Source organism: Mycteria americana, chromosome 20 (genome assembly GCF_035582795.1).
Source record: "Mycteria americana isolate JAX WOST 10 ecotype Jacksonville Zoo and Gardens chromosome 20, USCA_MyAme_1.0, whole genome shotgun sequence".
Classification (NCBI taxonomy): Eukaryota; Metazoa; Chordata; class Aves; order Ciconiiformes; family Ciconiidae; genus Mycteria; species Mycteria americana.
Window position 1 is genome coordinate 5,555,175 of NC_134384.1, and position 27,764 is coordinate 5,582,938.

Below are 27,764 nucleotides of genomic sequence, written 5' to 3' on the forward strand. Positions count from 1 at the left end.
TTGTGCACCCACCGCAAGGCCCACCGAAATGGCCTCACCCCAGAAAGCGCTCGGTTCTCCTGGGGGCCACGGGGCTAAACATGGACCACTGAGCCTGGGACGGGGCAGATCCTGCAAACTTCGCTCCCCAGAGCGGCGTTATTGATGTGAAGGTGGGGGTTAAAGGCAGGATCACCTTTCTGAGATGCTGGAGTTGGTAGAGCTCGTATCTCCAGTAACGAGATGCTCTCCTGCTCCCCACCTCCTCGCTCGGGGTGTTCCCACGCTGCGAGCGGGACTTGCTGCAGAAGGACGTGCAAGGCTTGCTGCTAGAAAGCCGGGGAGGCCAGCCACCAGAGAAGGGAGGTGCTTTGATCCAGCCCAGTAAAACCAGCTTCTCTGCCAGACCATTACAGCAAGAGGACTAGCAGGAAAAGCTAAAGAATCCTGGGAAACCTGACCCTAGAAAGCTCTCCAGGGTTTTGCAAAGGGAGTTTGAGGCTGGGATCTGCAGAGCCGCCTCGGGGGAATTTGTATGTGCAATGCCAGTGGGGAGGGGAAAAAAAAAATAAAAAAGAAAGGAAGAAAAGAAAAAGAATCAATAGAAACTGGCAGCTTGGCTCCCGTAGGGGATGCTGATTTCCTGGTACTGAAGTAAATCATAATACTCCTTTCTCCTCTCAGTTACCCTGAGTTCAGGACTGAGAGCAACGGTCAATGACCCCTGCTTTTGGAAACCAGCTTTAAACCGCAATCCTCCTGCCCAGCTGACGGGCGACAGCCCATCTTTCTAGCCTGACAAGTGGAGAATTGACCACTCTGCGTCTTTGCCCACTGGGCTCTCGGGTAGCACCGATTTCTGCGCCTCGCTGGTGTGATTTCAGAGCAGCTTTGCAGCCTCCGGGATGTCGGGTGAGCGGGAGTCCATCTCCCAGCTCACAGGCAAAGAGCTCTAAAGCATGCAAATAGTTTTTTAAAAAAACGGGACACATGCATTGACTGGGCACCCCTCTGAGCTGGCCAGGGTGGGGAGAGGGGGATTGTCCAAACCAGCACATACGCTTGGATACGCGCAAGTGCCAAAGCGAAGCTAGAGGCGAGGGAGACCGCGATGGGACACACACCCTCTGTGACTCATCTGATCACGTCTGTCACCATGATGCCTCAATAGCTGAGAAAATAGCCACATTCCCCCCAGTTCAGCCTCAGCAGATCACTCAGAACCGCCAGGCTCTCTAGGGAAGTCACAGCTTCCTTGGAAAGGCCCCGGGAAGCCGGAGCCCCGGCTGAGGAAGATGACCAGGGCTCACTTGCAGCCATCTGGCCAAGGTGTCAACACCTCCTTTTGGCCATCCTAGTTTTGCCACTTTGGCCTCACCTCTGAGTTTTCCATCCCAGCTCCTCGCCCGCGTTGCGATGCGGAAGGCATTAGCACTGCTCCTCTGGCAGTGGAAGACAGGAGCTGCTCTAGAAGCCGTGCTACAGACTGGGGCTCCGCACTCAACATTGGCTAGGGCCAAAAATCGGATCTTTATCAGCAGAAGAATTGCCCTCCTGTTTTAGTTTAGCAGCTAATTCCTTACAGCTTTTGGAATAGGAAGAGAAAATATATTGGAAGTTTAAAAACAAATGATGTAAACTCCAAAGGGAGCAAGGTTGGGACATATGCAATGTATCGCCTAGACACAGATCTGGAAACTTATGCAGAGACCATAAAGTGCACTTGGAAAGCTGATCTGCAAACAGTCCAGGCTCACCATCTTCTGTCCAACCAGCTGCAACTCTTTGCAGAGGGGAGAAGCAATACGCAATACGTGAGAGCACTTTTGTTAAATAGGCACAAACCTGCTGCCCTAGAGCCGCCCCTTTCCCCCCCAATCTAAACAGCAACAGTAAACAGATCCATTTTCTCTGCTTCTTCCCAAAGGAGCCAGACAGCGACAATGGCTTAAGTGCGACTCACAAAATACAAGCATTTCACAGACACTTGAGAATTGTCTCCGCAGCTCTTTTACAAGTTACATTCAAGGACACTTAGAAGTAACAGCATCACCAAACCACCCGCAATCTCAGCAATAATGGGTCCAGCAGGTTCTCTCCGTACGCATCTCTAACCAAATGCTCTACAGAAATGGATCAGGTACAAAACCAGTAAGAGGTGAAGTAACCTTGTCAGCCTTTGAATTTGACTTGAGAAGCTGCCAAAGTGTAAATAGCAACAGTTGCTAATGAGGCCCTAATTCTGCCATCACCAAATTCCATGAATTTCCATGAACTAAGACCCAGGCTTTAAGAGGAGGGAGAGGGGTGGCGTGTGTGTGTTTTGGCATGTACAAGATTGCATGTAGTGTCACAAGTGTAAAACACACCCTAAGCATTAACAATACTAACAGAAGTCTTATTAATCCAATTCCCTTTAATATTTTGCTACAAATTAAATTAGTCCTTTTCTGTCCTGAGAGAGTCAGGCTCTCCCCCTTTGGTTCTACTACATCTGGTGCATGTTGGTCCAGTGTCGAGGGCCATGCACACAGACTGACATGGGTGCTGGGGTTGTTCTTATTTGTTTACAGGAGAAAAAACAAGGGTTATGCATAGAAATGTTCATAGTGTCAAGGCCTCAGACTGAATTCTTTGGAGCAGGAACTGTCCTCTGCCTTATCCTTGCACAGGAGCCAGACGTGGTCATCCCACTTGGCAGCTTTTGTCAGACCCTAACAAGATTAGTACGATGTTTGCTCCCATTCTCCACGTCTTGCTCAAAAACAAAGGCTGGATAGACATTTTTCCAATCTGTCATTTTACACGTACCTAAAATATTTACAGAGGAAAAGGTTCTCGCTCCTGAGAGCAGAGTTAACTTGCTTTCAAACAAAACCCCTCCCAATTCCATATTAACAACTGTGAGAGTATGTCCTGAACCTCAGCCCTGGCCTATGAGTTCAGCCTGACACATCTGTAAATGATCTTCAACAGCAGGATCAGACCCAAAGGATCAGACTTGGAAGGGAGCGCGGCATCCGCAGCCTGCAAACACTGAAACCGAGCCTCTCTCAGGGCATTGGATAAAGCAGTGCTCAAGCAACAGGAAGCATGCGAAGGCAGCTTGGAAAGGACTCAGGAAAAACCAACGTTCATTCTGAAGACAGAGTTCCAGGTCTGGAAGGAGTCGATGCAAAAAATGCCAGGGATGAGGAAGCTTTCAGGTGCTCCCGTAGGTACCCTGGGCCAGGAACGCAGGCAGGACCTCTCAAAGCAAGGAGTATATGGAAATGGTCGTGCAGCCCCGGTGCCTTAGGTGCACAATCAGAAGATGAAACTTGTACAGAGCTGCTCTGCACCTAGCCCCGTCGCCATCCAGAACTACTGCGCTCTCGGCACCATCACCACTAAAACTTGCATCAGTATTTTTGTAGGAAAGGAGGTGGGGGAAAAAAAAGCACAGTTACTATTTGACTCACTCACAACCTGCTGATAGAGGACCGCAGAAGAGTGATCACAAGACACAAAGAAGAGGCCTGAACAGATTCTTTTGGTATAAGAACGATGCAGTGGGTGAGGGTCTCTGCCCTTAGGCTGCAAGGCTCATCTCGGCCCTGAAGCACGGAGCTGAGATTGGCTTTGCGGGGCACACTACTGAGGCACACAGCTATGTACGTGATGGAGAGATGGGGTGGAGTCGGGACACATCACCAATTCATTCCCTTTATAGAGCTGGCCCGACAAGACAGGCTCAAAGCCTCCTCCTCAGGAGGAACGCACACAGAAATGTCACAGACCCCCTCCACTCCAAACCCCCCAGGAAGTTTCAGAAGTGCCATAATCCACAAAAGACACAAGGTGAATCTCATCCTGAGAAATCCCTCTCTTGCTCCTGGAAAAAACCCTTTGCTGCAAACCCAGGGCTTACCTGAGGGGACAGGGAAGTTCATAAATAGCTTGCGCTTCTCCCAAAATACATTTGAGGAAAGGCAAAGAATTACCTCAAGGGTCAGGAAAACAGTCATTTTTAAACACTGTAAACATGCAGGGTGGCAAAGCTGCCTGCCCCAGTTGCCCCAGCTCTATCACATTCAAGACATTGCCTTGGCTTCAAAGCTGAAAGTCTTCTTGTCCTGGAAACAGCTCTGTTCTCCCACCCCACCATCCTTAGCTAGCAGCTCCATCACAAACAACCGCCGGCTCTGTCCCTTTGGCCATGAAGCTCATCGTCCAGTAATCTGCGCTGGCATAACCTTTGGAAGATGCAATGAAGAGGCCATATTAGATGAATCCATGCTTAATGACTGCTCGCATTTCCCGTGAAGTGATGCGGGTATGCAGAAGCTCTTTGGAAAGACACTGCTCTCAATGACACGCTGGGTTTGTAACACCCGGCAGAGCACTGTGTCTTGTGTAGCCCATACTGCTCAGTTTTTACACTGAGCATCTCATGGTATCCTGTTCTTCAGGGCCACAAACTCCCAGTCCAGAATGATTACTCCTCTGTACTGCTACAAGCAGGCACACACCAGTTTGGAGGTGGTAATGGCACACACCACCTTCTCAGGTGTCAGACAGAAAAGACCCAGCTGGAAGCAGTCTCCTGACTCCAAGGGATCTCCTAGACCCTGCATGCTACAGCACCGGTACTCACCCAAATCTCCAGCTTCCAGCTCCACCTTGAACATCTCGCAGTGTCCTCTGCACTCATCCAGAGGTACAACAGACAGGGTGAGCTGTCCACTTCCAACAGCAAAGAGGCTGTGCAAACTGTAGCTCTAGGATGAGAGGACAACGTTTTGAAAACCTTCCTAGCTTTTCTTGGGTCTGTCTAATCAAACAAGGGGCAAGTCACTGCCCTGCAGCAAGGTGAGACAGCGCAAACCACAGGTTTGCTGCTCCCCCCAGTTACCAGTAGATCATAGCTGAGGTCAGCTGCATGCAAAAGGGTCCTCCTCCCCTCTTCTGTCCAAGGCAACACAGGCCCTCCACACCCCCAAAGTCCACAAGAAAACAGAGGAGATCAGGCTAGAAGCCTGAAGTGCCACTATCTTCAGTGAAACGTCTCCATGGCAGGTATCTCAGAATGGGTGAGACTTAACTGCCAGGAACAGCTCCTAAAATGCAACTCTTAAATTAATTCTGCCCAACTGTGCCCAAAAAGACCATCCCCTCACCCAGCTACAGAGCAAGGCCAGGACATAAACGTGAACGGAGCTGGGACACCCCACGGGCACCTCTGACTGCCGAAGGAGATAGACGCGGTGCACCACATGCACAAAAGTAGACACGACTTCTGGGCAGTACAGCAACCTTGAGCTGCCACGTTACACAGGGATGGACAGAACTGACACAATCCCGACAGAAGGGTTTAGGGCTGTATCAGCTGAAAATGTCCTGCAAATCCCCCAAAGACTTGGAGCTTCTGGAGGACAATTCACAGACAGGGAGATAATGTCTCTGGGATGAATTTCTCACCTTATTCCCCAAATCTGGATGGCGGATGAGGAAGCAGCTCTCCAGGGACACTGTCTTGGGGAAGGACAGCAAAGAGGAAGTGGGGAAAAATTCCTGCAGAATCCGAGTTTTATTCACAGATTTGTTCCTAAACAAAACAAAACAACCCATATTAAAGAAATATCACACAATGATAATGCTTGTATTTAAAAGGCTACTTCCAAGAGCAAAATTCTTCACAAATATTCATGCTGGATAAACAGCCTGCTGATAGATTAGCCCCTAGGAGCAAGATTCAACCTCTCAGCTTCTAAACCTGTACTCCTTCATATCTTCCTCTTAGTACCTGCAGCAGGACCATGTAAACAGGGAACAAACAGATCATCATGGATGCCTAAACTTAATTTCCCTCCCTTCTTCCCTTAAAATGATCTGAGTCATTGGTCGGATCCATTAATTACAAAAGATGCAGAGAGGTGGCATTGTACGCAACCATAACTGAAACCACATGGCAAGGCGGGGGAATCCAAGTCTATTCTCTAGGCCAGGGAATGTAACTGGAAAAGGCAGGGTGGAGCTTGTTATTTTTACATCTCTGTCGAGCGGCTTGACATGATTAATACTTCTGTACCCTGATCATCCGTCTACCAGCGCTGTGGTCGAGAAGTGCGGCAAGAAGATCCCATCTGAGCATTAGCCAAAGCCCAGACTCCACCATGCCCTTCTCCGAGTCTGCGTGGACACTGCTCCATTGCTTGTACAAACATGCCAGGGAGCCTGCTCCACACCAGGTGGCACCTTCCCACGTTACTTCTCGCTCTTCTCCACATGAAAAGACTTTGCTAACACACTGGGTTGCTCTGCAACCTTAGAGAGCTCCGAATTGTTCAAATGTCTTGTAGCCACGCTAAAGGCTTTCGCACAGTTAACAGAGGGCCAGGATTAGGGTAGGCCACTTTTCCTGTACGAGACCAGCCAGAAATTGCAGGATCCCTTAGCTTTCTGTTACTTCTCAGTGTTTTACAAAAGTCATGACACCTCTTCTCAGTCAGCACTAATGGTGGAGGATTTCCACTGAGCAAACAGAGGGAATTAGAAATGTAAACCAGTTGCCTCAGGTGATCAGACCACAGCCCAGATGATTAACATATGGCCTGAAGAACAGGACCAAGCAGTCACTGGGATATTTTTTGACTTGTAAGGGGAGCAATACGTGAAGTCCCAGCCGCAACATTCTATTTTTAGTTGCAGAAGTCTTCTCCTTGGATCAAATCAGTGCCAGCAGGTCGACAGAAGACTCTAACCCACTCCTGTTCCCCTTCCCTCCAGTTAAAGTGCAACGTGCAAGCTCCTGGTAGTTCACATAGGCAAAAAGCCTGGGCACCCCTGCAGAAAGGATGTACACATCTATCACATGGTTTGTCTTTGACTCACCAGGGAAAGAAAAATGGGCAGCTCCACAATTCAGCTGAATTTTCTTCTATTATAACTTCTGCCAGTTCTGGATCCTGGGACTGAAAATGCTTCAGTTCTTCATAGGAGAGATGCTGCCCTGTCTTAAACGACACAAAACAAAAGCTGTGCACCTAGGGTTCCTCCCCACTCCCATTTCCATCCCGCCAAAGAACACCCAAGAGTGACAGCCATCTAGATGGCTAAGTTTCCAACCACAATGATAATTAGCCAGAGGACCAACTTGCTAAGGCTGCAGTGAGCTCCTCACCCCCTGACAAAGATGTCAAAGCCCCAAACTGGGGCTAAATGTCTTCTTAGATATATATTCTACCTCAATCAGCAATTTGAGCTTGTGGTTGAAAATACTGGACAGGGTCTTTGGCTGGTGCTATTCAAGAGTTTGGACTAATCATCCAGCCTTACAAATCCATGCATTACCTTGATTAGAAAAGGCTGAGACCTCGGGAGCTTTTCTGATAGTTCTCCGAAGTCTGTCACTATCTGAAGGCTTTTCACAGCAGAACAGACTGTGCAGTTTGCAGGAAGCGTGGAAGTGTTCTGTCTGCAACCTGCTGCCCACCAGTCCTGGCATTCTTGGGAGGAAACAAGAGAAACCTGTTTAATAAGACCAAAAATGAAATGGAAAGGAGACAGACTCGATGACAAACTCATTATCCCTAACATGAAACACTGAGATTTCTTATAGCTTCCCATGGCTGTAAGTTACTCAAAAAGAGCAAGCTTCACCAGGGCAGGGAACTCATCACAGAACATTTCCAGCACAGACTGAAGATTTTGGAGATACAGCTCGGGGTTGTGAGAAATGGGAGAGCTTTATGGAAATTCCACTTCTCTGTACATATGAGGCATACAGGCTGTTGCCCTTTCATTATCAATAGAAGGATCGCAACCACCATATATAGCGCAATTAAATTGAAAGAAGTCCACAAGCAAAAGAGCAATCCCAACATGTTATCAAGGAGACACCCAGAAGACAAAAAAGATCCAGGTTGAAAAGAGTAACTCTACCGTCGTTAGCACTGGTGCCATGAACCTTGTTAAGACATTCCTAAAATCACTACCCTCCCCTTTACCTCTGTGTTAACTAAGACTCTGTCGCACTCAAAGTTTGCCCAGTCTGATGTGTAGAAGATGCTGGGGAACGTGGGATTTCACCAAGATGTCCTGCTGCTGTTTTCATTCATCCCATGCATTGACTTGAGATGAAACTGGGAGAAAAGTCCCAGCATGAGGAACCCCTTGACTACAGCTATATCCATTTTAAATTCCAGAAATCATTGTTACACCACAATCAGCTGAACTGGCCTACAACGAACACTGCATATGTTTACATCTTCAAAAATTCAATTTTTACAGGAAACCATTCCTTGATGCCTATATCCTGCCTCCCTCCTCCAACTTAACAGCCCTCCCAGCACAAAAAGAGTAAGTAAATATTAACAGAAGAGACCTGTTGCAGCACTGAATGAAAAGGACAAGAGCCGATAATGCTGAATGCCCCACGTATTTCTATGCTAAAGGATCCGCAGGAGCAGCTGCCATGCTTAAAGGACACGGCTCTAATTTTGTGGCAGTCACAGCCCTGGTTCTGCAGCCTTAATCCAACGGGGAGATGTTTAACTCAGGCAGTGTCAGCAAACCCACCCAAACACCTGATCTGTTGGGGTGAGTTAAGAAAAACCCAAGGCCTGGGACACACTTCACACGAAACGTCCAGAGATCTGTCCCTCGCAACAGGCCCACCCGCCCCGTTCGGTGCCAGCACGTGTGAACACAGCCCATGTCTCCTGGACATGACTGCAGGCCACCCACTCGGGAAACGGAGTGGATGGGAAAGGGGAGAAGGAAGAGACAGTGAAACCTGGCTGAAAAAGGAAGTTGGGAAACAAGGATGCACAGCAGCTTTTTAGGGGTGAAAAACCTGCACACAGCCTGCCTGTTACTGCCATCGTGGTTTCCAGCCACGCTCACCCTCCCGCACATGGGTCATAACTGGTGAACAGCACTTAATAGGAAAGCTCCTGTTTTGATTTTTCCCTCCGACATCTGCAACCGACAATGAGGAACGTTACAGAGGATTTAGCTTCATTGGGACATAACAACAAGGAGCAGACTGGGATTAATTTTGCTTTTTTTCTCTCTAAATATCTCCAGTCAACTCCCAAATGCTGCATTTCCCACCCTACTGCTGGGATGTGAACTGAAAGGGATCAGGATATAATTCCTAGTCTTTCTGGAAGACGCGTCTACACTGCTTTCAGGGAAAGAGGTAAAAAGGCAAAACAAAGTGTAAAATCCTTATTGCAAGCAGAAGTCCCACTCCCATGAGAAACTGCTCCAACGTACTTTCCCTCCCCGCTCACAAGAGAAAAAAGAAAATCTTTGTTCCACTGCTTGTAGAAAGCTTCAATTTTACAACAACAAAAAAACTCAACTCACAAAAAACAGCTGGTCAGTGACAGGAAACAAAAGGCTGACAGATCTCACCAGAGGAAGGGCAGTCGCCATGAAGAGAACAAGAAAACATAGGGGGAGGGGGATAATATCAGGCTTGCCCGAGAGAAGCTGAGGGGCGACGTGCCATGGTTGGAGGGAGCGGCTGACAGCGAGGACAGTCGGCCTGAGTCCTCGAGATGCACGGGGTACGCTTGGGCACAGCCGAAGTCGAGCGGAGTTGAGCCAGGGGATACTGAGGCAACGGGAGCCAAGAGGGAAACACCAGTGAAATGCCTCAAAGCACGCAAGGGGTGTTCTTCTATGAAGGAGGCACGGACGACACCCCAGCTGAAGTGCCTCTACACCAATGCACGCAGCATGGGCAACAAGCAGGAGGAGTTGGAAGCCATTGTACGTCAGGAAAACTATGATATGGTGGCCATCACAGAAACATGGTGGGATGACTCGCACAACTGGAGTGCGGCGATGGATGGCTATAAACTCTTCAGGAGGGATAGGCGAGGCAGGAGAGGTGGTGGGGTAGCCCTATACGTCAGGGAGAGTCTGGATAGTTTAGAGCTCAATGATGGTGATGATAGGGTGGAGTGTCTGTGGGTCAGAATCAGGGGGAAGGCCAACAAGGCAGATATTGTGGTGGGAGTCTGTTACAGACCCCCCAGCCAGGATGAGGAGACAGATGAACTATTCTATAAGCAGCTGGGAGAAGCCTCACGATCGCTAGCCCTTGTTCTTGTGGGGGACTTCAACCTGCCGGATGTCTGCTGGAAATACAATACAGCAGAGAGGAAACAGTCCAGGAGGTTCCTGGAGCGTGTGGCAGATAACTTCCTGACGCAGCTGGTGAGTGAGCCAACGAGGGAAGGTGCCCCGCTGGACCTCTTGTTCACCAACAGAGAAGGACTGGTGAGTGATGTGATGGTTGGAGGCTGTCTTGGGCAGAGCGATCATGAAATGATAGAGTTTTTGTTACGTGGAGAAGCGGCGAGGGGGGTCGGCAAAACTGCCACCTTAGACTTCCGGAGGGCGGACTTCAGCCTGTTTAGGAGACTGGTCGACAGAGTCCCCTGGGAGGCAGCCCTTATGGGCAAAGGGGTCCAGGAAGGCTGGACATTCTTTAAGGAGGAAGTCCTAAAGGCACAAGAGCGGGCTGTCCCCAGGTGCCGAAAGACGAGCCGGCGGGGAAGAAGACCGGCCTGGCTGACTAGAGAGCTCTGGCTCGAACTGAGGAGAAAGAGGAGAGTCTATGACCTCTGGAAGAAGGGGCGGGCAACTCAGGAGGACTACAGGGGTGTAGCGAGGCTGTGCAGGGAGAAAACTAGAAGGGCCAAAGCTGAGCTAGAGCTCAGTCTGGCTGCTGCTATAAAAGACAACAAAAAACACTTCTTCAAATACATTAGCAGCAAAAGGAGAGCTAAGGAGAATCTCCAGCCCCTAGTAGATGTGGGAGGAAACACAGTGACCAAGGATGAGGAAAAGGCTGAGGTACTTAATGCCTTCTTTGCCTCAGTCTTTATTAGCAGGGCCGAATGTTCTATGGGTACCCAGCCCCTGGAGTTGGAAGATAGGGATGGGGACCAGACTGGAGCCCCCATTATCCAGGGGGAAATGGTGAGTGACCTGCTGCACCACTTAGACACTCACAAGTCTATGGGGCCTGATGAGATCCACCCGAGAGTGTTGAAGGAGCTGGCAGATGTGCTCACCAAGCCCCTTTCCATCATTTACCAGCAGTCCTGGCTAACTGGGGAAGTCCCTGCTGACTGGAGATTAGCGAATGTGACACCCATCTTCAAGAAGGGCCGGAAGGAGGACCCGGGGAACTACAGGCCTGTCAGCCTGACCTCGGTGCCGGGGAAGCTGATGGAGCAGATCATCCTGAGTGCTATCACACGGCATGTAGAGAATAACCAGGGGATCAGGCCCAGCCAGCATGGGTTCAGGAAAGGCAGGTCCTGCTTGACCAACCTGATCTCCTTCTATGATAAGGTGACCCGCCTAGTGGATGAGGGGAAGTCTGTGGATGTTGTCTATCTAGACTTCAGTAAAGCCTTTGACACGGTTTCCCACGGCATTCTCCTGGAGAAACTGGCTGCTCATGGCTTGGACGGGTGTACTCTTCGCTGGGTAAAGAACTGGCTGGACGGCCGGGCCCAGAGAGTGGTGGTGAATGGAGTTTACTCCGGTTGGCGGCCGGTCACAAGCGGTGTTCCCCAGGGCTCGGTGTTGGGGCCAGTTCTGTTTAACATCTTTATCAATGATCTGGACGAAGGGATCGAGTGCACTCTCAGTAAGTTTGCAGACGACACCAAGTTGTGTGGGAGTGTTGATCTGCTGGAGGGTAGGCAGGCTCTGCAGAGGGACCTGGACAGGCTGGATCGATGGGCTGGGGTGAATTGTATGAGGTTTAACAAGGCCAAGTGCAAGGTCCTGCACTTGGGCCACAGCAACCCCATGCAACGCTACAGGCTTGGGGAAGAGTGGCTGGAAAGCTGCCTGGCAGAGAAGGACCTGGGGGTGTTGGTTGACAGCCGCCTGAATATGAGCCAGCAGTGTGCCCAGGCGGCCAAGAAGGCCAATGGCATCCTGGCCTGTATCAAAAATAGCGTGGCCAGCAGGACTAGGGAAGTGATTGTGCCCCTGTACTCGGCACTGGTGAGGCCGCACCTCGAATACTGTGTTCAGTTTTGGGCCCCCCACTACAAGAGGGATATTGAGGTACTGGAGCGCGTACAGAGAAGGGCAACGAAGCTGGTGAAGGGTCTGGAGCAGAAGTCTTATGAGGAGCGGCTGAGGGAGCTGGGACTGTTTAGCCTGGAGAAAAGGAGGCTGAGGGGAGACCTCATCGCTCTCTACAACTACCTGAAAGGAGGTTGTAGAGAGGTGGGGGTCGGTCTCTTCTCCCAGGTAACAAGTGATAGGACAAGAGGAAATGGCCTCAAGTTGCGCCAGGGGAGGTTTAGACTGGATATTAGGAAATTTTTCTTCACCGAGAGGGTTATCAAGCATTGGAACAGACTGCCCAGGGAAGTGGTTGAGTCGCCATCCCTGGAGGTATTTAAAGGACGTTTGGATGAGGTACTTAGAGACATGGTGTAGTGATGGTTTTTGGCAGTGTTAGGTTTATGGTTGGACTCGATGATCTTAAAGGTCTTTTCCAACCTATATGATTCTGTGATTCTGTGATTCTGTGATATCTTATGGTCTCTCATCATACAGGGAGTAGCAAAACTATAATTTCTTTCTGGGCAAAACTTAGAAACCTCATCCCAGAGCGTTAAGCACAGTTGTCCCAAAATTTTCTCTCTGGGCTCAGGGCAGTACCCCACGTAACGGGATGCTAATCAGCTTGACAGTACAGAGCTCCATTCCTCTTTTGAGCTAGGCTGGGATATTTGCATTCTCAATTGCTCGATTCAGGAGGTTATTTCTTTTCCCCATGAATAACCCAAGCGGAGCACGGTTGAGACGCATTTCAAATGCCGCAAGTGGGGTTGTGGGATTTTTTTTTTTTTTTTTTTTTGGTAATTAATCTTTTAGATTTATTGTTGAGGGTGTTAGTCTGTGCACCAGCACGCGTGTGACTGGCATGACAAGTACGGGCAGTGAGAAGCGCCTGCCCTTGCCAGGGAGGGAGGGAGAAGAGATGGCGCGCAGAGGAGAGGGCACGCAACTGCACACTGGGGACCAGAGCAGGAGTTTTACCGAGGATGCTTATTCTCTTTTTCGATTACCCTCCCTGCATTCCTTTTACATTATCACCCTGTCCAGACACCCTGGGGGATTATTTTGGTTTAAGTCGACTGCGCTGTCTGTGCGCACGCACAGTCTGCTCGGAGATTGAAAAGAAAGATGCACTCTTCATCCCAGTGCAACCATCACGTGCAGCCGTCACACGATGGTCCCATCCACTCGCATTCAAATGTTAAAGTGCTGGGCGTGTGCAATTATCCCTGTGGAGTTTGAGTGCAGGAAAGCAGCTGTAGTATCGACACGTACAACTATCCATTACGCGACAGAAGCGCGGGCCAGTCCCAACTAACCTCTCCTCTGTGCTTGTGCTTTCTCACCCCTTTTTGAGGAGCAGCCTTCAGTTTGTTAAGCAGAACCTCAGTTCCCCATCAGTCGTACCCACCTAATATTTACTTTTATGCTTTAACAGTTCTCCAGAACAAGAGCTGTCTCCTCCCTTGTGTCAGGGTAACTCCTAGCAGAGCCAGGGCTGGGGACTTCCAGCTGCTAACACAGCACAGAGAGATAACAACTTTCCTTAAAACACATCTATGATTAATGCTAGAAGGAGTTTATGACTGTACTTTCCACTATGCAGAAAAATAATTTTCAATTTACAATCAATTTAAAATGAGTACCCCGCCCTTCTTGGCCATTTTCACAGAGGATCTCCCAAGTTTTTTGGCTGTCCCCAGCACTAGAGAGGCGTGTGTGCACACAACCCCAGAGATGCTGGGTGTGGACGACCAGATTGGAAGCTAAGAGGTTACTGAGAAGACCTGGCCCTCCTTCTGCCCGTTGCAGTGAAGCAATAAAACTTATGGAAACTTGCCCATGTAGATCTGAGAGCAGGATCTCAGCAACAGCCCTGCTCTCTTTAGGGACCATAGGGAGGGCGAAATATCAGTCTGCCACTGCAGCAGGTTCAAAGGGAAGCCCTGTAGCAGGGGGACCTTTTGCTCCAGCAATATGCAAGGAGCCAAGGGCTGCTCCTGACCCTAACGAAGTGTTGAAAACTTAAAACCTCCTGCATGTAGAACTGCAGGTGCTGAGGCAGCTTACTGGCTCCCCACCAAGCTGGTTTGCTCCCCAGCGCTCAGGACTGCAAGGCTGAAGAAGTCTCCAGCAGGCAAGTGACAGCTAAGTCTGCACAGAAAAGTCTGGCTCAGGAGAAGGGGGACTCCCCCGGGACTTCACAGTCCCCCCAGGTCTTCTGTTTTTATAGGTTGTTGCTACCATCACCCACAATAACTAGAAGCAAGCTCCCCAGAAGGCTGTCTAACGCACTAAGCAGCTCCACGATCTGCAAAGGTTGGTTCCCAATTCCTCTTTTCTGAGGATGACGCTATTCCCCAGTCCCACCACATACCTCACTAGGGACCAGTGCTAGGAGCAGTCAAGCAACTTCAGCAAGCCTAGGATGAACTCAGGGTTCTCAAGAAAGACTGGCCCGTGCCCTGAATATTCACAAGACATTTCTCTGTCCTTTCTCGTAGGTCCACTGTACAAGCCTGGCTGCAAATGTTCATTAACACCCACAACACTTTTGGATTGTCCCTCACAGGATCCAACATATCATCAAGAACTACAAAAATACTTGTAATCAGGGTAGGGGAGCAGGTAAACCTCAGGGCTCTCAAAAAGCATGACCAACTCTACATTGGCCAATTCAAATGTAAGCTCAGGATGGAGGTGGACTCACCCAGGCCCGACGCAGTGACTCATTTGTGGCACTGCACTGACAGCCACAGCCTCGTTCCTACGTGCTAGATGCAACAATGAGAAGAGGCCGATCTCCACGTTTACAATGTCTCCCTACAGCTGCACATTTGTAAAAGTCGGGGAATTTTTCAAGGTGGATCTGAAGAGACCCTTTAAAGGAAGGGATTAAGACCTCAGCCTACCCTCTGCTGTCCGCAACCATACTTTCCCCTTGGCCGAAGGGGCCCTTTACAGACGTGCATCTGACAGCCTGTGGGATACCTAGCTCCTCCACTCATTTTCATAGCAAAAGCCCAACTACAAGCTGGTTCTTACAGCTGGCATAGGGCAGAGCTTTTTAAGAGTCATTCAATCCCACCTGTAAGATTCCCAGTGACGAAGGGGCCATGAGATCCTCAGTGCTCTTGATATCCAATTACCATCACCACAGAAGGGCTGCAGCTCTCCCTCCAGTTGGAAATATCTAGCTTCCAGATGCTGGATTTTACAGTGCTGTTTTCCATTATTTTAAGGACAGGGATTTGCAAGGTCTAGCCCTTAACCTTAAAGTGAAGCCGCAGCTCATAACCTACTGTTATTGCTTTGACAGCCAAAGAACATGCAAGCCAGGTTGCTCTTGCTCCTAAGATACGACTAGCCACTTGCCACGTTGGGACCACTGCAGACTTATAGATACTATACTCCTCGAGTCAATAGCTTGCGCTATGTCATTGCAACAGGATATACTATATGTGCTTATCACCACGCCCTCTTTCCCAGACCTTACAGAAAGATAAAACAGTATTTTAAAAAACTCAAAGCAATTTACAGACATCAATTCACAGTCACAGCCTATGACATGAGTAAATGTCATCGTTCTTACTTTATAGATACAGAAATTAGGAGCTCTGTAGTTACTGTGTGGCACAGTTCAGAGGAGACATTTGGAGCTCTTTGTTGCAAAAGCAACATTTCCCAAGCTCCATCTTGCTGAAATTTTTCACTGGGCTGAAAATGAATTTCATCATTTATAATGTCACGTCAAAGTCAGGCTACACTGATGGGTTCTTGAGTAAGTCAGACAGGAATCATAAGGAGTGCTTATTAATTACAGTGTGGATGTCCTGATTAAGGAACGCATCACAGTGGGGTTTTAAATATATACTACAAAGAGGGTCCCTGTTCAGCACAAGATCCTCACCTCTTTCTTATATTGAACTTTTTTGTCACTCTGAGTATTTTGAATATATTTATGCCAGGAGAAGAAAGTACCTCCCAGTTTGGATCCTAGCATTTTCAGGAACAGCTTGCAACAAAATAACAGCTACAAATAAACCCATCAAGAAACCCTTATTTTTGTTCTGGGTAAAAAGTCAACAGCTCAAAGAACTACTCATCATTTCACTAATGGGTAACGGCTGGTCAAACAACTGAAGGATGATTAATCAATCTCTAGCAAAGCACAAAAATGATTTTGGTCCAACGAGACACTGTGAAATCAAGTCTGCTCAGCCTAGCCCAAGAGGAACTTGCAGTCCATTGGGGCGAAAGAGCATTATTTCCAGAAGTCTGCACCTACCAAGCTAGAAAACCAAAGGCAGGGACCAAGCTGTCAGGAAAGCCTCCAAAATCCACTCCAGCCTGCACCTCTGCTTCCGTACCCTAGAAGGCAGCTTGTGCTGCTCCGGCAGCGTCTGCATGAGCAATCTGGCTCAGAGGAACAGCACGCTTTTGAAGCGAATCCCTCCCAGTTGCTGCCACTTGCCTGACAGTGGCTTGAGTCTGTAAAAGGTTTGATGTGCCTGTGTCACTAGTGCAAACAGGGCTCTGCCAGGCTGCTAAACGCCTCTGCAACAGGGCACGTATGGCACACTCGCTCGCTTTCCAGGGAAGCAAACCCAAAGCGAGAATTCACTTGCTCTGCAAATGAGGAAACAAGAAATTCTGGAGGCATCAAAATATAGAAGCAAAAGGAAGAGGTTTTTCATGTTCCAGATTACCACAATGATTTGGAGTTAGTTTACTGTCAGCAAATCCAAATAAATAGTCCACGGGCTGAACAGAAGCCAAAGCAAAGTGGTATATGAAAACAGCTTGGCACCACCCTGCACTGCAGAGTCATCCTTTTTTTTCCCCTTTGAATGAGCCAACACAGGTGTCTGTTGGTCACTCTCAGGTTGTATTCTGAAAGGCTTGTTTACACACGCACACAAAGAGCGGATAAACCGACAGCTGCATGGGGATGGGAGAGAGCCCTGCACAGCGCTGCAACCCACACCACGCTCACGTACACCTCAAAACCCTCCAGCCCCCAGAGAGGGTGCATGAGAATACGCACGAACACAGGAGCAATCCAGCTAGACTTTGCTTAGGAAAAAAAAAAAAAAAAAAAGATCCTTTGCAAGCAAGAGGAGAGGGCCATGCTGAAGGCAGCAAGAAGTTAGAAATCAGACCCTGCTTTACCTCCCAAGCAGCCTTCTTGTGCAACCCTTTCCTTCAGAGCAGGCCCATATTCCTCGGGCTCGTGCATCACTGAACCCAGCAGGTCAGATGCAGCGTGGGCTGCAAAACCCATGGGGAAAGGCTGGCTGAATACCTGGGTGCTCAGCCCACACTGAGCTCAGGAAGCAGAAAGTCCCCTCTCGTGTAAGACAGGCGTGCTGGATGCTCCCTTTCTGCACGGAGCTGCGCCAAGGATAAATGCACTTCAGGGCTACAGTAAGAGGGGAGGAGAGGAGTGCGAGAAGCGGAGAGAAACATGGCTGCGGCTGGCCCATTGCAGGCTGCCTGCAAAGGGTTAAGATGAGAAAGAAGCTAGGACCTGGCCGGGTGCCAAGGCAAGCCTCCAGCTAAATCGAAGGTGGCCAGCCAAGAGGCAGAGGCTGCTGTCCTCTCCCAGTAACCCAGCCTGCTGCGACCCATCCCTACAAATAGCTCTGGCACCCGGCAGGCCTTGGGATGTGACAGTGACAGGCCATTTACAAGGTGTTGCTTAAACGCTGCTCCTCCACCAGGGTTCCTTCCTCTAAAATAGATTATGTATAAAACCAATGAACATGATTTTAGCCCTTCTGGTCTATGCAAAAGGGAGTTTTTAAACACAAGGAGTCTTCTCCGAGCTGGGGGTAACTTGCACAGGATCCTTTTTCCGAAGTGTGTGTTTGCACCTGATTTTACGGGCGCTGAGCAGCTACTGATCCAGTTGATTTTGAACTGCGTAGGATACATGCGGTTAGGACCGGGTCTCATTATTAGAAGCAAAGTTGGATTTTCCTTGAGGTCAGTACAAACCCCTGCTACCAGTACAACGTGCAAATTGTCATGTTGTTGGACGAGAGCCTGTTTGCCACTGACTGACCCACTCCGCTGAGGTTTTTGAGCTGCAAGGACTGAACTTACCATGGGCAGACACACAAGTTAATGTGAGAGCAGCTTAATGCTCTGCTCATCACGTCGTTGCTCTGTGTGGCCGGCAGGGAACAGTTATCAACCAGCTGACATCAAAATTCATATTTAGTTATTAACAAAGCTATAAGGATGTCACACAGCTGTGAAGGGAAGAACCACTGAAAAAAAACAGGTAGAGTGACCACCATTGTGGTTTTAAAACTGTTAAAAAAAAAAGAGAAAACCCCTTTTCATTTGGCTCCAATTACTACAGACTTTGAGAGCTCATTATATTACTTCCTAATGCTTGCAGGGGAGAGGGAAGTACTCGTACCCCTACTTTGCACCAGAGAACTGAAACACAGAGGCTGGGGTGGACAAGTCATTCCCTATGTCAGAGAAGAGAAATGAATCCAGGTTACACAGGCCCTACTATCCCCTCAGAACAGCACTAGAAAGCCTTGAGTTAACCCATATGCCCACCCAAAATCCACTGTGTTCCTTATAGCAGGTAGAGCCCAGAGGTCTGCAAACCCATCCCCCTCCCCGGGGACTACGTGAAGCGCTGATCTACCCAGCTAACAGCCGCACGCTGCAATGGTGAGAAGCATTTCCTCCAGCCCGGAGCAGGCAGTGTGACCCAGCGCTGGGGCTTTCACAAGCTCTGCGTAAACATGAGCTCAGGAAGAGCAAATGCAAACCACATTTCCGCAGAACTTTTCCCCAACTGAAGGGACCTTGGTTCCTAGCCCTGGGAAAACAGCTGAAAGAGACGCATGGATGCCAAACCCAAGGGTCTAAGAGTCAGCTTTGAAGAAACAAAGGGTGGGAACATTAGTTTTAATATGGGAATTGATCTGGGGGAGAAAGCGGGCAAGCAACAGAGCAGAGAGACAGGCAAAAAGGAAATTTACTTTGGACCTACTCCTACAAACTCAACGCAAGAGAGCGCTTTGGGGACACTGCTCCTCACCTCGGCCGCTCAAAGGTCCACCCACAGCCACCGACAGACAGGCAGCCCTTGTCACCCACGGCACGGCTCTTGGGGTGGGAGGGACGAGGATGAAGGTGAGAGTGAAGGCAGGTCACCCTGAGCCGGAGGGAGAGGGGAGCAGTATCCTGCACCCCTAATCCTCCCAAAGCCTCACCACCACTCTAATGTGAGGCTCTGGATCTCAGGGGAAACCAGGCATCCGAGCTCCCCTTGTTCTGCAACACAAGCCTGGCTGCTCAGCCCACATCTACCAGGGGACCAGGCTCCAACCTGCAATCCTGGAGACAGGAAACCTGCCCTGGGCCCACTACTCCCCGAGCAGGCTCAGGAGGGACAGCACAGCCCCAGACCGCAGCCCCATGCAGGCAGGCTGCCCCTGCCTGCCCATGCGGCTTCGGGCCCAGAGGAAGCAAACCGGACCACCCATGCGCCCACGCTCGCCACAGCCGGGCTTTGTCCGCACCACGTTGGGCGGTGCAGCCGGGGGAAGTCTGCCAGCACTGCCGGTGGGCCAAGGCAGCCTCCAAACTGCTAACAGGTGGCTTTCAACAAGAACAGCCCGAGCTGGATTTGAACTGGTGCCTGAGCACAGAAAGCTCCAAGTTTCATCCTCAGCCCCCTCAAAAAATTCATCTACCAGGATCTACACAGAGAAAGGAAGAGGAGTCTGTACGTCAAGTCCCTTGGTTAGTGTTTTTCTCTGCCACTCAGTATCCTTGCACGGTGCCTTCTCCTATGCAAGCATGCACCGGAGAATGCTAGACCTGCTTGCAAGACCTCCCGGCCTTACGCTCACATCAACAAACAGGACGGCAAGATGTAGCTTTACCCCTTCCCTTCAGCAGACCACAAGGCCAAAATTAAGGGCAAAACGTTACATCGTGCACAAGGCAGGGCTGAAAGAGAGCTCAGGAGACCACTCAGCCCCACGCCATGAAACTCCCTCTTCCGGATCCCTGCCGGATGGCTTTACCACGGTCCGCTCAGCAACAAGTCATGAAGTTGACACCAGCGCTGCTGGGACAGCCGGACGCTGGGACAGCCCCAGTGGCTGCAGCTGCCCGCCGGGAAGCCAGGACACGAGGGATTCCCACAGGAACCCAGCCAAGGTTCAGCCTGGGTGCTGCACTCTCCCATTCCAATAGTCGGGGTCTAGTCCAGTTCCTTTTGCTGAGGCAATATCAAGGTTACCCCAGCCATCCCTAGCGAATCTGTTAACTGGGACATGCTGTGGTTTCCACCACAACCTATTACTGTTGGAAAAACAGAGCGGGAACTGCCTCGTCCCCTCTGTACCTCCCCTCCTTTCCCCAGAACTGGCTTGCTAACCACCCTAATGCTCATCACTTCAGAAGATTTCCGGGACTCACGGAGGCATGAGGGATTTTACATGCATTTAAACAACCTCGCATCCTTTCTCCCCATCCATCCATCCATCCACCCATCCATCCTTCCCTTCCCTTCTCCCCTGCTCCTTTGGATGTTTCCCTGCCTCCTCCCTGTTCAGCTGGTTTTCCCATCAGTAGCCCAGATTTGCTCCTACTCTTATTATCTTCACAGCAAGACGCTCATGATTTCAGGCAGCCCCTGTCCTAGAAACCTTTTGCTGTCCCAAGGAACCTCCCTGGGCTCTCCCCATCCAAGGGGGCCCTACGGCATCTGAAGGAAGAACCCGTCAACTTTCTGAACAAAATTTCACTGAATAAACACGGGCATTAAAGTTCCCATTGGTTTCCTTCTCCATACAGAAGCAGAGGGGCATGCACAGACTCATGTCAACGCTGAAATGCATTAGATAAGCAGGCTACTAATGTCAAGTAGCTATCAGAGCCATCTCCTCGCCTTTGTTTTTTTCCTCCCTGTGAGAGATCCCAGTGTTTAAGGAAGGAGATGAACAATGAGGGATACCCTGTCCCACCCATACGAACCCCAATCAACAGAAATCCCACGTGTCAGCGGAAGAGAGGGAGACACGCAGAGAAAACGCAGAACGGCGCTGGCATTTCAGGGCGCTCTTTTTAGCTACGGCAGGAAGGTCGGAGCCAGAACAGACAACTCCAACACAATGAGCTGCCGAAGCTAAATATAAATCCGTTGAGGGCATGGATACAGGAGTTTGTTTTTACAGTGAGCCGACAGACGATCAACATTGTGCCATGTCCCTGCTCAAAATAATTCACAGCTTTATCATTACTGACACTCTTTGTATTTTATCAAAGAGGGAGAGCCCATGCTTACACCCATTTGCCTGTCTAAGTCAGTGGAAATTATTAACTGAGAATGAGAAATACTCAAACTTTTCCATTTCTATTATGCCAGTCTAGGAAAATCTATTATGTTCCTCTCCCATGATGGGACCGCCTCATTAGGGAGCCACTTATCTAGCTTCCTCACACACACATTACCCTTAACGTTACGTTAACTACTATAAACACCATAGCTCTCAGGCCCACACTCCTTTCCCAATATGCCACTTGGCAAAAACTACTTTTCCTTAAACCCAGGTCACATGTTGAGGTTTCTACATTTGCTCACAGATATCAAGATTTGGTTGACAAACTGTTCTTGCCTGCTTACTCAGAAAAAATAAAAAAGGTGACATTTACCCAGCATAGCTATCTCAGTATGATTCTCAGAACTGGAGAGATTTTTAGAGGAAGGGAAAGTCTTGTGGAAGAAAAAACCCGAGGTGTTAAAAGCAAGGAAAAGAGAATGTGCAAGAACAAAATTATGAAGTTAGAGATAAAATACGCTTCAGCCCCAACGAATGGAAGGGAAAAAGCTCTAGCTAGAATTCAAGATGCTATTTTTAAGTACAGTGGTAGGAAAAGAGAAAACCATGGTGCCATGCCAGTAGCACAGTTGTTATTTGGTGCCCAGGGAGACACTCAAATGATTCGCATGGCTGGTATTTAACTTGGTATTTCTTGCTAGGCTTATGCTACAGCAGAGAAATAATTTCCTTACTCTCGAGCATGTACTTCTTGGCAATGGGCAGAGAGAGCAGCCGGATGTGACCGACGAGGGAGCCCCAGGCCTGGGCTCTGGAGAGCGGAGCTTCAGGCGGCAGTGGGCTGTACGGCTGGATCACGAAGTAAACAGTCAGCAAGACCAATCCCAGCGTGAGCAGGCCCTGCGAGAGAAGAGAGGCCCATAATTAATTATACTGCAGTGAGCTGATGTGTCTTGAGAACAGGACACACCTTCTCGCTGGTATCAAAGGGTTGTGGCTGTGCGCTGTAGGATGAACACTCAAATTTTTTGCTGCGGCTCCTCCTTCAACTGCAATGCTATTTACGTACACAGAGTTGTCGCTCAGTTTTATTGTTAGGGCTGTCCAAGGACAAAATTAAACAGCCTTCAAACCCAAGCCACACAACTCTGTTCATATATTTTAGCACTGCTAATAAGCCAGCACCAGAGCAATGAGGATTATCTACAGATAGTTCCGATTCCTCCCACCTAATCAAATAAAAGCTTGCACTTCTGCCATTCCTCTTACACAAGGTTTTCAAGGCTTTTTGCAAACATCCATCAAGCCTCGAAACACTTTGGCAGAGTTGGCACCAGCTCCTTCCTCCATACCGGAATCCCAAATAAGCCTTAAAGAGATGACATGACGCATTTCTCCCCCTGGCCAAAGTCAAAGTGGATCAACAGCAAAAACCAGAACAGAAGCTGAAAGTTCAAATTTCCAGTTTCCTGTTCTCCTGACTCATTTTACAGCTTTTTATAGGACATGAGGAAGAAAGCTTGAATTTTTTTCTAAATAGAAACCATCGTGATGATTTTGTAAAGATGACACTAAAATATTACTGAATATTATGCCAGTGGGAAGTTTTTCATCCCTGTAGCAAACATCTCGAACCTACCTAACAATAGCATCCTTTGACCCACTTTGCAAAACTTTTTACAGCATCTTTTAGTTAAGGGTCTCAAAACAGTTTTCTAGCATCAAGCATCATGGCAACAGATTTATTTTAGAGACTAGAGGGAGAATAAAGACAGGTAGAAGCTTGTGACAGGGTCAGAAACAGAACCTGGATCTCTTCATTATTCAACCCTGAACATTAAGAATCTCCTTCTTTCCTCACATTTCCACTGAGGGTTCTGAGAGTGGGAATCTTTGCCTGAAGAATCAATCCAAGTCTCATTCTGTAATAATTTAAGGAGAGGAAGGTGTTGACATGCTAAACTTTCAACACACATGAGCAATTTCAAATCTCGGTCAGCTGTCTTCTGTTTTCAAACCAGCTCATGGGACAAAGGAAGGAAGCTACGCTTCACAGCTTTTTAAATAAAGAACTCGAAAAAATTCATCAAGAAAATGCAATGGGAAATAAAAGGCTCAGGTGCAAAAGGGGAACTTCTGACCCTCAAACAGTCTGTGCACACACAAAAGACATCTTACCTTGTAGAGAGCCACTAAGATAGGGTACCGCGGAGGTCCCCTTTGGGGTTCGTTTCTTTCCAAGAGCTGCTTGATGAATTTCTCAATGGCTTTTTCTGACATCCCACACTGGTGGCCAGTCTGCCTCACTAGATCAATCGTCTCGGATAGCTTGTCATAAATGCTGAGCTCATTGGCCGAAAGCTCCATGGCCTCCGATGAAAAATCCCTGCGGAGAGATTCAGAACGTTAACAGAAAACACACTCCAGCCGTACAGCTCAACACCAGCATGTGCAGAGAGATCACAGGAACGTTGCAACGTCTAGGCAAGAAGGAAGGCTCCTCTGGAGCAAACCTGTTCGCAGCCAAAGGCAAATTTAGCTGCAGTCCTAATAGTCTCTGCTGGTTCAATATCTCCCGGGAACTGAAAGAAGCCGTGAAATTTCCTGACAAGAGAAGAACCGGCTGAGATTCGCAGCTTATGTAAATGAACAAAGCTTCCCAGAAATCAATGAAACGCCATTTATTCATCTATTCCAAATGAATCCGTCCCATAAAGCGATTGCTCACCAAGTACAAGAGCCAGCAATACAAAGCTGATCATCACACACAGTAGCCAAGCTAAGCTCTCCTGCGCTATAATTTTAGTCGCTTATTTTAACGTAGATTTGTTCTCACCAAATCCCCTGTCAGCAATAAGAACAGGACAGAGAAATAAGCAGTACGCGTGGGGCAAAGTTCAACAGTTTACAATTTGTTTACATTTTCGCAACCTAATGTCCAGGCCAACTGATTATTGAGTAACCGTAACGTGATAGCAGCATGCTCTGCAGGCAACAAAAGCTTCTAGTTCCTCTGAAAGTTTGCCTGCAGGTCATTCACATGCAGAAATGCCACATACGTAAATACCGCAGCAAGAATTGCATTGTGCAGGCGAGACAGAGACAAAATGGCATTTGACAGCAAATTATTTCTCACCGTGAAATTTCAATGGGGAAGCTTGTAAGAACACACCTATGAGTGATCAACAGTCAGATGCCAAAAAAAGAAACGTGTTCCTCTACCACTCCCCCTGTCTGCCACAAAGGCAGAGCCTCGCGATACCAAGAGCAGCAGATGAGCTGAAGAAAAGATGCAAAGAAATTGCTGGACAAGCTAATAGCTGCCAATGTGAGAATCCCATTGTTAGACAAATATTTAGCCTCGGACAAACACTGCTGGGAGAAAGGGAGCATCTGTGAGGTCTTGCTTTGCTGCTTGTTTCTGAGCTGGAAAAACTCTACCCTGCATCAAACTGGGACAACCAAAACTCTTTCTGGAGAGACACAGTTTAGCAACGCATTGCCCTGAAAGCACAGACTGAGGCCCATCATGTAAAAACACAAGAAGCACGACCAATACACCCAGCTCACAGCTGAAAAATGGAAATCAGGCCCCTGTCCCCCTTTTGCTCCAAAGTACCGCCTGACACCAGGAACCAGCTCGCGAATCCTGCGTGCTGCTTCACCCAATTCACCACCTTGCTCTGCGAAGTCTGTCGCTGTACTGCAAGAACTGTACAACGATTTACACGGGTCTTCTTTGCACACACCTCACAGCACAACCTGCATTTTAAAAGCACAGATCCGTTTTGCTCACTTGAGAACAAGCTGACAAGCACTGCGTAACATGCTACCTAAACTTAGATTTGCTCTGCTGTAACTTGTTCTGGCTGCTCCCACAGGACAAATCAGCCATAAACGTATGTATGTATGTATCAAGAAATAAGATTCTCTTGTTAGGCAACCAAACTTGAAATCTGATTTGCCTGTAAAGAACTGGCCGACAGCTCTCCCCCTAAACCATGGGTTCCTACAAGTCAGAACTCAAGCACTGGCATTTTTAATATCTTTTTTCCTGCAATGCTAGGGTGTCATTTCAGAAAAAAACCCCACTTTTCAAGAGGACTACCAGCTTCAGCAATTGCCCCTCTCCTCCCAAAACCAACTCCCTGTTCTGCTCTTGCACATTTGTTTATGTGGTCACATGGTGAATCAGATCAGGAAAATTATCTGGCTGAAAAATAACCCCTATTTATTTGGTCAGCAGCTGCCTAAGCATCCAATTCAAGCAGCTAATGTCAGAGGTTATATTAACATTAGCGTCAAATTTCTAGCCACAGCCTTAGAAACACCAAAAGAGTAAAATGCCAAATTAAAACCTAACCCCAAGCATGCAATGAGAACATGCTGCACTACATTGCCAGGTTAATTAGCTCCTGGCCCTGTTCTACCGACATTCCTTGCGTTCCATGCAAATATTTGTCCCAGATCTTACCACCTGAGCAGTCCCATGGGCTAGCAAAGCTGCCCCAAAGCAGGTCTGATCAATAATATCTCATTATGGACTGTAAGCTCTCCAAGGTAGGGACCTTTTCTTCTCATCTGTAAAGCACCTGGCATGCACTTGGCTCTATAAAAACAATACATTGCTTTACTAACTCTTTCATTTATGTAATACCCTGATTCATATAACAAGCAAGAGCCAGCACATCTGCAGGATATTAAATGCCCTTTTTTTCCCCCCCAGCTTTTATGATTACTCTAGTTGCCTTGACATTGCAACTGGTGCGCTAGATGGTCTGAAAGGTTATCTAGCTTCCTCTGGCTCCTGCGTGCCAAAGCTTTTGCCTGTGAAGCTCTCCCGTGCCGAATTCCAGCAGATTCAGCGAGCTTCCCTTGCTTGCAGAATCTGCCTGGAACCACTTGAAACACTTATCCCTACAGAAATGCTGTCAAACACGGTGATTTCCCAAATCACCTTTCCAAACAGCACAAGCATCCTACTACGATAAAACACCAAGATACATCCCAGCTCTCCCCCCTCTGCATTTGTATTCAACTCTGAGCAAATACCTTTGAAAACAACCCCTGCAAGTCACAGACATTAAAAACCCAACACAGCTCCTTGACAAACTCAACAGTAACCCATGTCCTCAGCTAGGAAATAAGGCATTACGCTCCCACATTGTTTTGAGAGTAAATGAGGCCTTAAAAAACAAATAACAAGCCATTATTTCCCTTCCTATCACCACAGTACAACCGGCAAAATAATAACAACAGACTACTGTACCCACTTCGCCGTCACACGCACATACTGAGTGAGTCTTATTCCTTCCACACAGCAACCTCTCAGAGACAGGCCTTTTAAACTAGGGAACCCATATGTTAGTGCTATTTTTTTTATGAACTCCAGCACCCTAGGAGGAATAAACAGCGCGCTCTGCAAATATAAATAGAGCTGGTTCTCAGCCTGAAGGGTTTCCACCCCAGCGCCCAGTCCTACCCGCAAACCCGAAGCCCGGCGGGGTGTTTGGAGCCGGGCTTTAGAAAGCGAAGTATTTAGAGAGAAACGCTGTCGGAGGAGTCTTTAAAAGGGAAAGCTTGCTCGCCTCGCTGGAGACCCTGAAATAGCGATATAAATACAAAACCATTCTCATCCGCTTTAACGCCCTTTCTCTGCCTCCCTTGGCCCTGCTCAGGGGGGTCAGGCCCCAGCCCTGGGCTAAAAACCCTCCGGAGAGGGACCTGCACCCCACCACCGCAGGCCCACGCCATCGCCCTTATTTATCTCGGAGGCAGAGGAGCTCCAGACAGGGCCTTTTTTTTAAAAAAAAAAAAAAAAAAAAGTCAATAAATTGAAGCAGAAAACAGCCCCCACCCCCGCAGCTGGGCGCCCGGCGAGGGCCTCGCTGAGGCCCGGAGACCCCCCCAGGCCTGCGCCCACCGCAGGGGCCGCGGCCCGCCCGCCCCGCTGCTCCGGGCCCCCCCGACCCCCGCCCCGTCCCCCCGCAACCGCCCCCGGCCTCACCCCGGCACCGCCCGGCGGCTGCCCCGCTCCGCCGCCCGGCTCCGGGCTCCTCCCGCCCGCGATGGAGGCGGGCCGCGGGGGGCCGAGGGGCCGGGCCGGGCCGCCCCGCCGCTTCCTGCTTCCGCCAGGGCCCGGCCCGGGCTGGGGCGGCCCCGGGCACCCTCCAGCACCCGGGACGTCCCCCGGTGGCCCCAAGACCCCCCAGCACCCACCGGAGCCCGGAGTTCCCCGAGACCCCCCAGCACCCATTTGAGCCCAGAACACGGAGACAGCCCCCCCCCCCCCCGTGTCCCTGAGACCCCCCCAGCACCCACCTCCGTCCATGACTGCCCGCAGCCCCCCCAGCACCTGTCTGAAGCCCC

The 27,764-nt window shown here is 49.1% G+C and overlaps 1 protein-coding gene across 1 annotated transcript; it reads right to left on the reverse strand.

Annotated features, from left to right (window-relative positions):
• Positions 1-3,490: 3,490 nt before the first annotated feature.
• On the reverse strand, positions 3,491-27,483 carry C20H6orf89 (chromosome 20 C6orf89 homolog). The gene is made up of 8 exons (XM_075521590.1): positions 27,403-27,483; positions 23,574-23,781; positions 22,130-22,295; positions 7,312-7,466; positions 6,853-6,974; positions 5,440-5,566; positions 4,616-4,739; positions 3,491-4,214 (listed from the first exon to the last, which is right to left on the reverse strand). The coding sequence occupies exons 2-8, from the start codon at positions 23,760-23,762 to the stop codon at positions 4,129-4,131; spliced, it is 969 nt and encodes a 322-aa protein (XP_075377705.1). The 5' UTR covers positions 23,763-23,781; positions 27,403-27,483; the 3' UTR covers positions 3,491-4,128.
• Between the last annotated feature and the right edge of the window lie 281 nt (positions 27,484-27,764).